At 44.9% G+C, this 17,017-nt stretch overlaps 1 protein-coding gene across 5 annotated transcripts in view; it reads right to left on the reverse strand.

Moving 5' to 3' along the window:
- LOC140455410 (netrin-G1-like) overlaps positions 1-17,017 on the reverse strand; it is a 109,083-nt gene that overhangs the window by 28,351 nt on the left and 63,715 nt on the right. For all 5 annotated transcript variants that reach the window (XM_072550245.1, XM_072550243.1, XM_072550244.1 and 2 more), the window contains exon 3: positions 528-1,171. In XM_072550245.1, the coding sequence (XP_072406346.1) occupies positions 528-1,171 (644 nt within the window). The remainder of the gene's footprint in view (positions 1-527; positions 1,172-17,017) is intronic.

Raw genomic sequence — 17,017 nt, forward strand, 5'->3', positions numbered from 1 at the left:
AAAGTTAGCCCCAGTGCTTTACTTTACTATTTGTTAATGGGATGTGGGTATCACTGGCTGGGCCAGCATTTATTGCCCATCTCTAAATGCCCAAAGGGCAGTTAAGAGTCAACTACATTGCTGTGGGTCCGGAGTCACATGTGGGTCAGACCAAGTAAAGTCAGCAGATTTCCTTCCTTAAAGGGCCTCAGTAAACCCAGATGGATTTTTACAACAATTGAAGGGGGTTACATGTTCAACATGTGACATGCTATTAGTTAGAGATTCTTAATTTATAAATCATTTGCCTGGGTAGGATTTGGACCCATGTCCCAAGACCATGAGATCCGGGATTGGGATTACGAGGCCCGCAATATTGTTATTACATTACCGCCTCCTCCTAAAGGTGTTCCCCAGATGCCTTCCTTGCTAGTTCACCTCTAGATGTTGGCACCTTGGCAGCTCCCCAGATGTGGACCCTGACCCCGTGCTCCCTGGATGTGAACGTGGGCTGTGACCTTGCCCAGGAAGGACTGTGGAGCTCTCACCGGCCACGGATGTCCAGGTTGGAGATGGCATAGAAGTACTTGGAGAGATTGTGGGGGTCGACGCTGGTGGGTCCAGTGGCCGGCCGCAGCAGCCGGAGCCGCAGGTCAGTCAGGGTGAAGAAATCTCTCAGCTCCTTGGTGGTGTCCAGTTGGCCGTACAGTGAGGCCATGTCCCCAAAGCGGGGACCCCCGAACAGGGCCAGACGCTCCTGGATCTCGAAGCGAACCATCTTGTCCACCTTCCACACGTAGCCCCTGGAGTACTCCTCAGTGCAGATGATGTCCAGGACTGAGGCGGCCCTCAGATCCCGGGCCCTTCTCGGCTCCATCCCGAAGGAGTTGAGGCAGTCGGCTGCATAGAACTGATAGGGCTGCCAGCTCCGCCCATGGTCCAGGGACTTCTCCAGGACCATCTGCTCCGGCCGGCCAGACTCAAAGGTGATGATGATGTCTTCGGTCAGCTCGACGCTCTTCCCCCAGGACAGTGTGATGTTGACCAACAGGGGCTTGGGAAAGCTCCTCCAGGACACACTTTGCCAAAAGCTGGTGGGAATCCTGCCTTCGTCATCCAGCATCAGCTCGGGAGGGTGGGCCAGCTCAGGCGTGTGAGCATCACACTCATTGTTGCACATGTATGGGTTCTCCTGGAACAGAGAGGGGAACAGCATGGGTTAGACACAGAGTAAAGCTCCTCTACATTGTTCCTATTAAATACTCCCAGGACAGTTACAGTCCAGGATTAGGTACAGAGTAAAGCTCCCTCTACATTGTCCCTATCAAATGCACCCAGAGCAGTTACAGTCCAGGGTGACAGAAAGAGTAAAGTTCTCTTGACATTGTCCTATTAAATACACGTGGGCAGTTACAGTCCAGAAATGGAGTAAAGCTGTCTCTGCATTGTTCCTATCAAATACTCTGGGATAGACACAGCACGGGGTCAAATATAGAGTAATGCTTTATCTACATTGTTCCTATCCAATACTGCTGGGACAGGTATACACAGGGTTAGATGTAGAGCAAAGCTCCCTCTATACTCTCCCTATCAAATACTCCCAGAGCAGGTACAGCACAGGGCTAGATACAGAGTAGGCCTTCCTCCACATTGTCCCCATCAGGCACAGGGTTAGATAAACAGTAAAGGTCCCTTTACACTGTTCAGAACAGGTGCAGCATGGTTAGATACAGAGTAAAGCTTTCTCTATTCTTTAGAACTGAAAATAAAACTCCCTGAACACTGCCCCTATTTTGAAATAAGGAATATCCACAAACTTTAATAATCTCTGGGAGAAGTTTTTAATAAATCTGTCAGCGCTCAATCACACTGCACTCTGTGCAGGCCAGTCAGACAGCTGGATAATTATATCACTGTTGTGCTGAAGAATGATGTTCACTGTCTAACTAAAAATAGCTTCACATCACTAAAATATTTAAAGACATGAGTTATAAAACAGCACAAGATTTGGGAAACACATGATACTTGCTGAGAAGGCTGCAGGCAGCTGGAGAAATAGCAGGAATAATCGGACTAATGCGATAGGTCTTTTAAAAAGCGCATGAATTGTGGACTGAGTGATCTTGGGATCCCCACAGTGTGGACACAGGCTATTCAGTCCATTGCATCCAACTGACACTCCAAAGAGCATCACACCAGATCGACCCTATCCCTGGGACCCTACATTTCCTATGGCTAACCCACCTAGCCTGAGGGGCAGCATGGTGGCTCAGTGGGCGGCACTGCTGCCTCATAGCACCACGGGCCCGGGTTCGAGTCCTAACTTGGGTGACTGTCTGTGTGGAGTTTGCACGTTCTCACCGTGTCTGTGTGGGTTTCCTCCGGGTGCTCTGGTTTCCTCCCACAATCCAAAGATGTGCAGTTCAGGTGAATTGGCCATGTTAAATTGCCCATAGTCAGGGGTAAATATAGGGTAGGGGCATGGATCTGGGTGGGTTACTCTTCAGAGGGTCAGTGTGGACTTGTTGGGCTGAAGGGCTTGTTTCCATACTGTAGGGAATCTAATCTTACAATGGGGCAATTAAGCATGGCCAATCTACCTAACTCGCATATCTTTGGACTGTGGAGGGAAATTGAAGCACCTAACGGAAACACGTGCAGTTATGTGCAAACTCCACGCAAATAATCGCCCAAGGAATTGAACCCATGTCCCTGGCACGGGGAGGCAGCAGTGTTAACTATAGAGTCACCATGCCGTCCACTGTATTGTCTCATTCTTTGATTATGTGAGTATAATTTAGGATAGTTTATGACTCAGAAGGGAACTTGCACCTGCTCCTCTTGTAGTTTCAGGTTCAGAAGGGAGTACATTTGGGACGTCCTGTTGAAGGTTAGTTGTTGTTGTGAATCCCTGTAGATGGAACACACTGCAATCACAGTGCGCTGGCAATAGGAGTGGATTAGGAGGGAGTCTGTTGTACAGGGTACTTGTAGAATTGCTGCATGGATCCTGGTGACTGAAGACACAGCTGCTCTCCCGCACATCAGCAAAATTGAATAGGAATAACAACTCATTGCCACTTGTATTGATGAAAATACAGCGGGATGTGCACGAGTAGCCACAATTGGTTGGCATTTTAATTGCAAATATTGTAATAAGGCGTAATTTAGACCAAGTTAGGAGATAGTTCATCTTTTGTTCCCTCCATGGCTCCTGGGTTTCTGGCGTGGCTATGGGATGTCACCACTGAGGTTGCTCCTGAGGATGCCAGGGCAAGGATTTCTGGACTGGATCCACCGCACTGCTGCAGGCAGGCTCTTGCAACCACCTTCCTTCACCACAGTAAAGAAGAAAAGGTGAACTTTGATTAAAAAAAAGATAAATAAAGAAATAAACCAAAACATAAATAATGCGGCCGGTCAGGTGAGTGGATGTGTACCTGCACAGAGCCCGAATACCTCCTGCCCAGCCACCACCGCCATCTTAGAATTCCAAATCATCCCCACCTCCGTTGGCAAAGGATCACACAACTCGTGCTGTTCAGGTGGAATCATAGAATCCTTACAGTGTTGAAACACGCCATTTGGTCCAACAAGGAATGTGTATAAAGTGGATGTTTCTAGGCAATCACAGTTCCAGGTTTGCTGAGGTGCCTTAATGGCAAACCTGGTCAAATACTGCTTTGATATCAGGACAAGTCACTCTTACTGGTGTGTCACGAAAGGCGGGAATTGTCCGCAGTTTTGAGCCCCATATCTCAGGAAAGATGCACTGCCCCTGAAGCATGTTCAGTGGAGATTCACGAGAATGGTCCCAGGAATGAAAAGCTTAACATATGAGGAATGTTTGAGGGTTCTGGGTCTATAGTGTAATGGAAAATTAAGAAATTTTACATTTACTGTGAAATTTGAAAGAGAATGCCTTTCTAAAATTTAATGCTGTGCAGAGCTTTGTAAACAATACTTTGATGAGGTTTGCAGCCAGCTTGTCTCTGTTTGAACTTTGTAAACATTCAACTCGACCTCGCGACAGTCGAACTCAGCGAAAGCTGAAGAACTGTTATGTCCAAGACCAGGGGCTGAGAGAATAACGACTTGAGTTTTCCCAGTGTTTGCCCTTGAGAGCATGATAAGAAACAGTATATGACAAGTATCTGAACAATGCTCAGGTACCCCTTACACTGAGACATCTAGCTGAATGTAGTGGGTCAATTCTGCAGAATTTAAATAAAACTCCTTTATTTGCTCTTGCTAACAGTTGTGTCAAGTTGATTTAATTTCCATGACAATAGTCAATGGAGTTTAGAAGGTTGAGGGGTGTCTAATTGAAATCTACAGAATACTGAATGGCCTCGACAGAGTGGATGTCAGGAAGATGTTTCCATTGGTAGGATAGATGAGAACCTGAGGGCACAGCCTTAGAATAAAGATACATTAGAATAGTGATAAGGAGAAATTTCATCAGCCTGAGAGTGGTGAATCTATGGAATTTGTTGCCACAGAAAGCTGTAGAGGTCATGTCACTGATATAGACAGATTCTTGATTGTCAAGGGGATCAAGGGTTACAGGGAGAAAGTGGGAGAACGGGGTTGAGAAACTTATCAGCCAACATTGAATAGCAGAGCAGGACTCGATGGGCAGAATGGCCTATAACTGCACCTATATCTTATGGTCTTTTGGTATAAATATGGCAATGAACAGAGAGAGAAAATCAAGATGAATGAATCTACAATTGTCAGTGCATTGATTGAAGGCATTAACAAAAGCTGCTTAATGAGATCGGTTCCTGTTAATTCACTATGCTGATCGAATCGTGTGAATTGTAGTCACCTAATCCTTGAGCTGTGTAAGGTATGACAGAAGACTTGAACAGTACTGCTGTTATTTGCTCCAAAATTGCTGTCTTCTTGGTACATCATTAACAGCACTGTGCCCCAGCTCCAAGACTGCAGTTTCTAGATAATGATGCTTTTTAAGCAGTGCAGAATATTGAGGGCCAATCACTGGTGCGATGTCAGTGTGAAACTGCAGCGGGGGTGAAGTGAGACAGAGAGTGCTTCACTCTAACAACCCCTTGAGATTTTTCTTATTTCCAACCATATCGAGACACATTTCTCTGTGAGATTTCTTGTTTCTGGCTGCCTTATCACTGAACATCTGTCTTGGTACCTCCAGAATCAACCATTCCAGCACTCTGCTGGAGATATTCAGGGCCATTTATCACCTCAATGGTCTGTATTCTCTCTTTTCAAATCCTGTACCTCAACACCTCTTGTACTCACTGACCTACACTGGATCTCAGTCTGGCAACACTTCAACTTTGAATTTTTTTGTGCTTGTTTCTCAAATCCTTCCATAGCCTTACCTCACTCTCTCTTTCATCTCCTTCAGCCTACAACCCTCCGAGAATTTTATGGCCTCTACTTTAGGGTCTGCAGATTTCCCTGATTTAATTCGCTCCATCTCTAGTGGCTCTGCCCTCAGTTGTCTCAGGCCGAAGCTCTGAAAGTTCCACCTTAGATCTCTCACTCCCAATGTTGCATGGAAAAGTGTGGGGTCATGTCCTTTGGTAGGCAGCATAGAAGCATGGACTGTTTTCTAAATGGGGAGAAAATTCAGAAGTCTGAAGTGCAAAGAGACTTGGGAGTTCTAGTCCAGGATTCCCTCAACTTGCAGGTTGAGTCATTTGTTAGGAAGGCAAATATAATGTTGGCGTTTGTAATGACAGGACTTGAGTATAAAAGTTGGGATGTACTTCTGAGGCTCTATAAGGCTCTAGTCAAGCCACATTTGGAATAGGGCTCCATATCTCAGGAAGGATGTACTGTTCCTGGAGGTTCACAAGAATTGTCCCAGGAATCAAAAGCTTAACATATGAGGAACATTTGAGGACTCTGAATCTATACTTGTTGTCAATTAGAAGGATGAGGGGTGACCTAATTGAAACTTACAAAATACTGAATGGCCTGGACAGAGTAGACACTGGGAAGATGTTTCCATTGGTAGGTGAGATGAGGACCAGATGGCACAGTCTTCAAGTAAAAGGAAGACCTTTTAGAACGGAGATAAGGAGAAACTTCTTCGGCCAGAGAGTGGGGAATCTATGGAATTCAATGCCACAGAAGGCAGTGGAGGCCAAGTTATTGAGTGTATTTAAGATGGCGACAGATAAGTTCTTGATTATCAAGGAAATCAAAGGTTAAGGGGAGAAAGCGGGTGAATGAGGTTAAGAAAATTATCAGCCATGATTGAATGGCTGAGAATACTCAATGGGCTGAATGGCCTAATTTCTGCTCCTATGTCTTATGGTCTCTCCCTCCATCTCTTGCCTTCAGACACTTCCTAATGACCGTGCCTGAGACAGATTTTTGAGCACTGTCCTAAATTCGCCTTGTGCGATTCGGCATCAAAGGTTCATTGGATTTATTGACCAACGTAGCCCCTTGGGGTGCTTCATTAGGTTAAACGTGGAATAGAAATGTATGTTGTTGTTGCAACTTTAACCAAAGATTACAACACAGCATAGGGAGAGAGACACAATAGGTACCTGCTTTGTGTGAGACTTTATCAACTTGGGAATGGATGACACATAGTAATAGATCACACATTCCAGAGGCTGCTCCTGTCACTTTGAAGTCTTTAGCACAACATTTTGTCTCCCCCATCTTTGTTACCATCCACTCAGTCCTTGATGTTTATTTCAAAACTTTTAAGTGCTGTTATCTTGGATTTACAATATGTTGCCTCACTGAGATTCTGTCGAGGTTCTCAAGAAGTCAACATTGCTGTCAGCATGGTTCATTCCCCCGGCTAACAATATTCACCAACAGATTATTCGGGACAGATGAGAGAGCTTGCATAAAATTCAATCCCCCACGGAAACCTTTCACTTCCCAGCAGCAGGGAATCTAGCCCTTTGTCTGAGTTAGCTCACGTAAATGCCTCGGATAAGTCCCAAGCCACTTCACAGGAAACAGCCGGTAATGAGCCACTTGATATTAGGACGGCTGACCCAAAGGAGGGGATTACGAAGGAGGTTTTACGAGGGTCGGGTCAGGAGGGGGAAAGGCTAGAGTTGGTGGAGCTGGGGCTTGGTGGGGTGGATGGTGATGCAAAGCTGGAATCAGCTTTGCCTCATCCTGGGCTGGGAAGGCAACAATTTTCTTCCTGACCTTGCGTGAAATTTAAACTTTTAACTGAAAAACTTATTGCTTGAAGGTAAACAATAAACAGCCTCCTCATGAGACATTTGGACTCAGATTTCTGTCATGGCTAGACGCTTTCTGACCTGGCAAGAATAACAGAATCGAGTCAAAGTTTAAAGTCAAGCATAATGCTTCCCACCTTTGCAGAGGTGGGGGGATTCTATAGGTTCAGGCATGCTTGGGATGTCAAGCAGCTTTTAGAATAGAATTCCTACAGTTCAAGAACAGGCCTTTCGGCCCATCAAGTCTACACTGGCCCTTTGAAGAGCAGTCCACCCAGATCCATCCCATTCCAGTAACCTTGCCATTTTCCATGACCAATTCACCTAGCCTGCACAATCCTAGACATTTTAGAATGGCCAATCCACCTTAACCTGCACATCTTCAGATTGTGGGAGCAAACCAGAACAAGCCATCCAAGCAAACACAGGGAGAACCTGCAAACTCCACACAAACAGTTGCCCAAGTGTGGAATTGAACCCAGGTCCCTGGCGCTGTGCCACAGTCATGCTAACCACTGAGCCACTGTTCCACATTTCTCATGGAATTACTCAGCAGCTTTGACAGCAATAGTGGAGAGAAAGCAGAGTTAATATCTTGGGTATCAAGGACCCTTCTTTATGTTCTGAAGAAGAGTCACGGGATCTGAACCATTAACTCTGCTTTCTCTCCACAGGTGCTGCCAGACCTTCTGACTTTATTTTTCAGCAATTTCTGTTTTGGTTTCTGGTTTCCAGCATCCACAATTCTTTGTTTTTGTTTGGTTACCGTTTCTCATGAGCTGCTCAACAATCAAGTCTGTGCTTGTGAAAAGTTCAACATAGTGTCCAGTATGAGGACTGATTATGCAATTGGATAGCATTGGATAGATAATCCTGATTGTGACACTGGTAACTAGTTTTTGGATTCATTTCCCAGGGGACTGACCTGATCAACAAGACTCAACACTCTGATTTAAAATTTCAACAAACCACAGTGTTAAATGTCAGTGGTCATTAATTGGCAATTCCATACTAATCAAAGCTTTCTTTTCAATCCTCTCATGCAGTATAATTGCTGGTTTGCTTTTGGAATGTTTTTCTCACAAAATGTCCTGATGCATGCAATGCAAAATCAAAATAAAAAGCTTCTTTTTTCTCTCAACAATATTCAAAGTTTATTCTGCGATTTTATTTATTGAACAGACTGGTGAAGCCCTGAAGCATGCTTTCTTGTCAGCATTCCTCAGTAACTAGTAAACTTCCTCAGCCCTTCCCATGTGAACTCACTCGCTTCCCAATCTGGCCTGAGCACCGGACTGAAAATGGGGAGTTTGTGGTGTCATTTTTAAAGGAGCTATCTGGGCATTCCACTGTGAATGGAAATCAAGACCTTGTTACTTCTGAAATCTACGTTGAATGACATTGAGTTTACAACACAGAAATAGACCATTTGGCCCAACTGGTCCATGCTAGTATTCATGATCCACACAAGGGTGGCACGGTAGCTCAGTGGTTTAGTCAATGCTGCTTCACAACGCCAGGGACCCGAGCTAGATTCCAGCCGCGGGTGACTGCCCGTGTGGAGTTTGCATACTCTCCCCGTGTCTGGGTGGGCTTCCTCTGGGTGCTCCAGTTTCCTTCCACAGTCCAAAGATGTGCAGGTTTAGGTGGATTAGCCATGCTAAATTGCCCATAGTGTTCAAGGATGTGTCGGTTAGATGCATTAGTTAGGGGAATGTCGAGTAATATGGGAATGGGTCTGGGAGTGATACTTTTTGGGGGGTTGGTCTGGACTGGTTGGGCTAAATGGCCAGTTTCCACACTATCGGGATTCTCTTCCATGAAGTCTCCCCCAAACAGACCTCTGATCATATCAGTAAATCCTACTCTTTGTTTCTCCTCCATGTCTTTAGCTACATGCTTATTAATTGTATTTCTATTGCTGTCTCTATCACTTGCTCTGATAAAGAGTTTCATGTTATCATCACTCTCCGGGAAAATAATCTTGTTCTAATTTTCTGTTGCTTTAATGAGTGGCTATCTTATAATATCCTAGCTTTGGCCTTGCCCACAAATGGGAATTCTACATCTACCTAATCAAACTCTTTCATAACATTTTAACCTTCAATTTATTACACCACCTCAGCCTCTCCAGTCTGTATTTGTCAAACCTTCCCTGAGCTGATTTCAAGTCAGGGTAAGCCAGTCAGATACAGCAGCAGAGTATGCGTAAGATTGTTGCTGAATCAATCAGCCAGAAATCCATAGTTCAAATGCTGTTTGGGGAAGTTTTGCAATTCCATCTTGGATTTAAAAGTCTGTAAACGCCTATCGATTCCCAAATGGTTCACTCATGTCCTTTAGGAATGGAAACTTTTTGAAGGCTTTTGTTTTGTCAGGCGAAAGGCAAGCCTATCAGTCTGACATTTTCTCTGGTCTGACTCTCAGTGATAGAAATGTGATCTAATCCCTTTACATTTTGACAGGTCCCTTGCATAGGTCAGTGATGATTAACTACTGTCATCTTTCAATTGACACTGAGCTTGAAAGTTCACATTGGAATTTATCTCTCATTTTTTTATATGAGAGTATAAGTATATAGGAGGCACGGTTAGTGAGTTTGTCTCTGACACCAAAATTGGTAAAATGGACAGTGAAGAATGGTATCTATGATGATCAATTGGGTCAATGGGCTGAGAAGGGGCAGATGGAGTTTAATTTGGATAAATGTAAGGTTTTCGCATTTTGGTAAGATAAACAAGGACAAGACTGATGCAATTAATAGTCGGGATCTGAGTAATGTTGTAGAACAGAGACATCTCAGAGTTCAGGCACATAATTCTTTGAAATTTGCATCACAGGTAGACAGGATGGTTAAGAGGTTATTTAGCACACTTCCCTTCATTGCTCAGATCTTTGAGAAGAGAAGTTGGGACGTCATGTTGAGGTTGTACAGAATGTTGGTGAGGCCTCTTCTGGAATGCTGTGTGCATTTCTGGTCACCCTGTTAGAGGAAGGGTAATATTAAACTGGGGAGGGTTCAGACAAGATTTACCAGGATGTTGCTGGGATTGGAGGGTTTGAGATATGAAAATAAACTGGAAAGACTGACATTTTCTTTTCACTGGAGACTAAGGGGTAACCTTATTTATGAAATCATGAAGGGCAAAAAATAAGGTGAATGAAAAGGATCGTTTCCCTCTGATGGGGGAGTTCAAAACTGTGGGGCATATTTCTAAAGTGAGAGGGGAAAGATTTAAAAAGGACATGAGAGGCAACCTTTTTTCACAGAGCGTGGCTCATGTGTGGAATGAACTGCAAGAAATAATAGTGGATGCAGATACATTTAACAGCCATTTGGATAAGTACATGAACTTGAAAGGTTTAAAGGAGTACAGGCAGATAAGTACAGGGACTAGTTTAGTTTGGGATTGTGGATTAGTGGTGCTGGAAGAGCACAGCAGTTCAGGCAGCATCCAAGTAGCTTCGAAATCGACGTTTCGGGCAAAAGCCCTTCATAAGGAATAAAAGGGCTTTTGCCCGAAACGTCGATTTCGAAGCTACTTGAATGCTGCCTGAACTGCTGTGCTCTTCCAGCACCACTAATCCAGAATCTGGTTTCCAGCATCTGCAGTCATTGTTTTTACCTAGTTTGGGATTATGTTCAGTGTGGACTGGTTGGACCAAAGGATCTGTTTCTATGCTGTCTGACTCTATAACTCTATGTACATGTCTCCACCTTCCATCAATACCATTGATCCTTAATTCCCTTTTGAGGTGATCCACCAAGAGATTCCATTGTATGAAACCAGTGTTTCAAGGCAAAATTCTCGCAACACCTTCTCAGGATAACTGTGGACACAGGAATAAATGCCACTGAGAGCTCATGTCCTGAGAATGATTTTATTATTGGTAAGAGGCTTTATGTCAACATCTTGTAAGGGAGCTTGATGAGATTCTCTGTGCTGGAATTTAATTAGAAGGAAAATGAGCTGACAGATATGAATGCTTGTTTGAGTTAATGAAACCCAGAGCTCTGCACCTGATATTTATGTCTAAACATTTCAGGAATGAGAAGACCAGAGGGATATTTCAAATCCAAGAGCAGACTGGAGAAAGAATGAGAATATCCAGTACATCCCCACTCCCCCTGCAAGTCTTAAATCCTACGTTATTATCTGGACTCCATGTAAGATCAGTTCCAATAGGCCTTTCATTAAACACTGAACTCACCAATTTATTGCTTCCCCAATGGGTGACCTCTTGTAATTAAATGGCTCCAAGAAAGGGCATCCTTCCCAAACTAATCTCCCCCGTAGATCAGTCCCACTGATATTCACAGCTGTGAGCAGGGACTCAGATAGCCTGAAACTAGATTGAAACAAACACTAATCTCAATATCATTTCTGCTCCATCGCTAAGGTGTTTGGGAGCGTTTGGGATGTGTGGGTGGTAAATAAAAAGGAAGCTCATAATGAGAAATAAAATCCATCAATGATAGAACACAAGGAGTGTTTCTGAGGAATGAGAGTGAACGACACGTCTAGGAAAAAGAAAGAAGGAAAGAAAGAAAGAGAAACCAAAGAGGAAGATAAGAGAGAGACAGAGTGAGAAAGGAAATGGCAGATGGAAAGACGAATAGGAGTCATGAGGAGATAAAAGAATGGGAGGAATGGTTGACTTTTCTTGCATCTTTCAGTGCCTCACCATGTCTCAAAATGCTTCACAGCCTGTGCAGTATTTTTCAATACAGTCACGATGTCAAAAACACGCCAGCGAGTTTCCGCACAGCAAACCAACTTGATAATATTCAAATCATCCATTTTAGAAACTCAGAAAATAGGAGCAGAAGGAGGCCATTGGGCCCACTCTGCAATTCAACAAGGTCATGGCTGATCATCCATCTCAGTGCTGTCCTTTCTCTCCCTGTACTCTCGATGTCTTTTGCCTCTAGAAATCCACCTAATTTCTTTCCTAAATGTAGTAAGTGACTTGGCCTCCAATGTCATCTATAGTAGAGAATTCCATAAGGTTCATCAACCTCTGAGTGAAGAAATCTCTCTTTATCTCAGTCTGAAACGGCCCATCTCATATGCTGAGACTGTGATCACCTGGCCTCAGGAAACATCAGACTGCATCCAGTCTGTCCAACCTTAACACAACTTTATACAATCCAATGCGGTCCCTTCTGATTGTGCTGAACTCTATTGAATGCAGGGAGAATGTGAGGACTGCAGATGCTGGAGATCAGAGCTTAAAAATGTATTGCTGGAAAAGCGCAGCAAGTCAGGCAGCGTCAAAGGAGAAGGAGAATCGATGTTTCGGGCATAAGCCCTTCTTCAGGAATCCTTCTCCTTCTCCTTTGATTTTTAAGCTCTATTGAATGCAGGTTTAGTCAATCCAATCTCTCTTCATATGACATCCCTGCCATTCCAGCTATCAGTCTATTGAACCATCACTGAACTCCTTCAATGACAAAAATATATTTTCTTGGACCAAAATTGCACACAACATTTTGGTAACCAAGAACAGAAATTCCTGGAAAAGCTTAGCAAGTCTGGTGAGAAATCAGTTTGGATTTTGGCTGGAGTGCACCTTCCACAGAACTGGATGCAAAATGTTAACTCTGTCAGTGTGGCACTTCCCCAGTACTGATCCTCTGACAGTGCAGCACTTCCTAAGAACTGACCCTCTGACAGCGTTGCATTCTCTCTGTACTGATCGCCTGACAGTGCGGCACTCCCTCAGTACTGACCCTCTGACAGTGTGGCACTCCCTCTGTACTGACCCTCTGACAGTGCGGCACTCCCTCAGTACTGCCCCTCTGACAGTGCAGCACTCTCTCAGTACTGACCCTCTTACAGTGTGGCAATCCCTCAGTACTGACCCTCTGATAGCGCAGCATTCCCTCAGTGTTGACCCTCTGACAGTGCGGCACCCCTCAGTACTGACCCTATGAGAGTGCAGCACTCACTTAGAACTGACCCTCTGACAGTGCGGCACTCCTTCTGTACTGACCCTTTGACAGTACAGCACTCCTTTATTAGTGACAGTCTGATTGTATCGAACTCCTGTTGATTGTTACGAGGTCAGCCAAGTGAACCTCATAGAATATGAGGTCCATGATTGGGACTGTTAATCTGGTCTGATCAGGGAGCTCTGGCTGACAGGTAAGAATAGAGGTGTAACACATCATGTTCACTCTGAGAGGCTCTGATGGAGCTTGATCAGAGATATTCAGCTTCCAATTTAAATGAAGTGTGACTTGTTGACATGATACCGACGTCTGTGGAGTTATTTCAATAGCGGTGTGAGAAAAAACATGCTCCCAAAGAAATCACATGCAACATTGGTGGTTGAATTGAGGTAAGCATTTCTAGCATCCTGCCGTTATTTTGAAAGTTTGACTTGTTTAATCCTGCCATTAAGACTGCGTCTGGTATGTGGAAAGAGTGTATTATTTTCCCTGGGCAAATGACATTAGAGCAGATGAAAAATCAATGAGGAATCCCCCTGGCAGTTTGTATACCTGCAGCTTTTTTGGTTATTCGGAACCTAACTTTCTCTGAGGTATCAGGTAATAAAACCTTTCAAGAGTTGACCATTCAGTTAAGGAATACTATTATACCCATACCCCCAAGCGTCCTCTAATTCTGAGAAGTTGTCAGTTTTACTCGGCAATTTGAGAAACAGGGAAATCCCTCCTGGTATTTTTTATTAGGTTCAGATGATGGGTAGTGGGATGTGACTTTGGTTTAACCCTTAATGAGATGCCGAGAGACCATTTGGTCTGCGGGATTAAAGATGTACCATTATCTGAAGTCCAACTGTACGCCAAACTGTACTCCAAAGAGGCATTATCATGGAAAATGCAGCAAGTGGAGCGTATGAGTTGCAGGGTCTCCCTAAGGAAGTGGTCACCCTTGCCAGGCTGATGGAACTTGGGGAACACCACTGAGTGAAGGTAATTTGCGTAGCCTCACTCAGGACATACCTTGAATAGGAGGACTCTCAGTCTGCCCACAGCAAAACCTCAAAACAAAACCGAATCTCAGCCAAACAGTAAAAAATTTCTTCAGGATATGGGCTGGTAAGCCAGCGTAGTTGCTGCCGGTGTGCAGACTCAAGACAGCAACTGAGTCCCGTGAGATGAAATTGAATAAGAGCGTTCATAGACAGGTATCCGGGAAAGTGCACACTCTGGAAAGTCCACCAATGTCTTTACGGAAGTGAATTTGTAATAATAGTGGACAACAAGCCCCTGCTAGGTCAACTTAAAGAGGAGAAGGCAGTGCCAAAGCTTCAGACCAAATTCAGTGGTGCACTGTTATTCTAAGTACGTATAATTATAAGTTGGAACACCGCCTAGGAGCTGAAAAAGTGTTGCTAGAAAAGCGCAGCAGGAGGCCTAGGAGGCCAAGTGGCAAATGCGGATACATTGTGCCACCTCTTGCTGGAACAGTCCACAGTGGTTTTAAATTTTCTGGACATCCTTCCAGTCACAGCTGACAGATCCAGTCCTTGTAAAACTGAAACAGCTGCTGGTGATGGGAAAACCAAACAGCGTCACCACCAGAATTGAAACCTTTCTGGACCTGGCGAGGCCAGAGCACCATAGAGGACAGAATTTTATTATGGGGACAATGAGTGTTTGTCCCGAGCACAGGTCACTGCAGGCACTGGCTGAACTCCACCAGGGACATCCACGGGCTTTCAAAGTGAAAATGTTGAGGAGTTGCATCTGGTGGCCAGGACTGGATGGAGACATAGTGCAAAAGTACCCAGAGGACCAACAAGGAGAAAAATTACCACTGCCAGCTCCTCCATATTTGTGAGAACGATCGACTATGCAGGTGCTTTTATGGCTCAATGTTCTTAGTCATTGTGGAGCCCACTATAGCATTCATTCATCAAACACGGGGATGATGATGGAAAAACTGTACACATCTTTTGCAATACACAGACTCCTGGAAGTGTTGCTCACAGATAATGGGCCATCATTTACTAGCAGAGAATTTCCTGAAGCCAAATGGTATTTAATATATAAGGACAGCTCCATACCATGCATCATCCAATGGTCTGGCAGAAAGAGCCTTCCAAACTTTGAAGGTAGGCTCGAAGAAACAGGCTACACTTCACTCGATACCAAACTGTCCCAGTTCCTACTTGATTATAGGACTGTCCCTCACCCAACTACAGGCATAGTTCCAGCTGATTTACAAATGGGGAGAAGACTCTGCATCAGGTTAAAACTGATCTTCCCATACCTGGTGGGGGGTGGGGGGGGGTGGGTGGGGGGGGGGGGGGGGTGGTGGTGGGGGATGGTGGGGAGCGGCATGGGCACATGACAGTGAAATGGCTTCAGGACCATCAATGCTGGACACAAGACTCTGCGAAGCGAGAGAGACAGTCAACTTTGGGGGACAAAGTATATTGTAGGGCCCACAGGAATGGCCCTGTGGTTCCTACAATATACTTTGTAGGTAAAAGGTGTTTTCGATGCAGGGTCAGATCCAGTGATGTATAAAGTTCAGATCAGTGCGATGCTACTGATCAAGCACATGGACCATGTGAAAACTGCAAACTAGCAAAACATACCTGGCTCCTGGACAGCCTTTCTGACTATTCAGAAACCTGTGGAGTCTACCTCTCTGTCAAGCACTGAAGAAACTTCAGAATCTGAGGTGGACACAGCAGAATGCCGCTGCCTGAAGAAGAGAATAAGTTTCTTCGGAGACACATCCAAGAGGAGAGATACTTTGCCTTACACACCATTTGTATCAGAGGCAGAATTGGTGCTAAACACCCCACGAGGAGCTACAAAACAAAACACTGGTGTGTGTCCTCAGGCTCAGAGGGGGAGGGATGCAATGTTTGTTATGAGGTCAGCCTGATTTGATCTCATAGAATATGAGTTCCCTGATTGGGCCATTAATCTGGTCTAATCAGGGCAACGTGGCTAATAGATACGAAGAGAAATAAACAAGAGGTGTGTCTTTCACTGTGTTTCACACCTGCGCACACACACCATGGGTGCTGGGGAAAAATAAGCACTACCGCAGTTAGGCGGTAGTGTGGGGGAAATAAAAAGGAAAAAAAAAGGAGTGTTAAGGAAAAAAAAAAGAACAGATACGAAGAGGAGTGTTTGAGGTTCCGTTCACTCTGATGGAGCTGTGATCATTGTCAAAGACCCAGTAAACAAAGGGTGATTTGGTGAAAGGGTACCAGCCTCTGCAGAGTTATTTCGACTCCCTCAATATTAACCTTCTAACAGTGCGGCACTCCCTCAGTACTGACCCTGTGACAGCACAGCATTCCCTGTATACTGACCCTCAGACAGTGCGGCACTCTCTCAGTACTGACCCTCTGACAGTGCGGCACTCCCTCAGTACTGACTCTTTGACAGTGCGGCACTTCCTCAGTCCCGACCCTCAGACAGTGCGTCACTTCCTCAGTACCGATCCTCAGACAGTGTGGCACTCCCTCTGTACTGACCCTCTGACAGTACAGCACTCCCTCAATACTGACCCTCTGACAGTGCTGCACTTCCTCAGTACTGACCCTCAGACAGTGCGTCGCTCCCTCAGTACTGAACCTCTGACAGTGCGTCGCTCCCTCAGTACTGACCCTCAGACAGTGCGTCGCTCCCTCAGTACTGACCCTCTGACAGTGCGTCGCTCCCTCAGTACCGACCCTCAGACAGTGCGGCACTCCCTCAGCACTGATCCTCTGACAGTGTTACCCTCAATAATGTGCCGCAGCCTTTGCAGTGTAAAACTGAAAATTGAAAAATGAACCTTGTCTATATGTTTCTATCTGTGTTGACCATTTAAAATATATGTAAGTATTAC

Source organism: Chiloscyllium punctatum, chromosome 30 (assembly GCF_047496795.1).
Source record: "Chiloscyllium punctatum isolate Juve2018m chromosome 30, sChiPun1.3, whole genome shotgun sequence".
Lineage (NCBI taxonomy): Eukaryota > Metazoa > Chordata > Chondrichthyes > Orectolobiformes > Hemiscylliidae > Chiloscyllium > Chiloscyllium punctatum.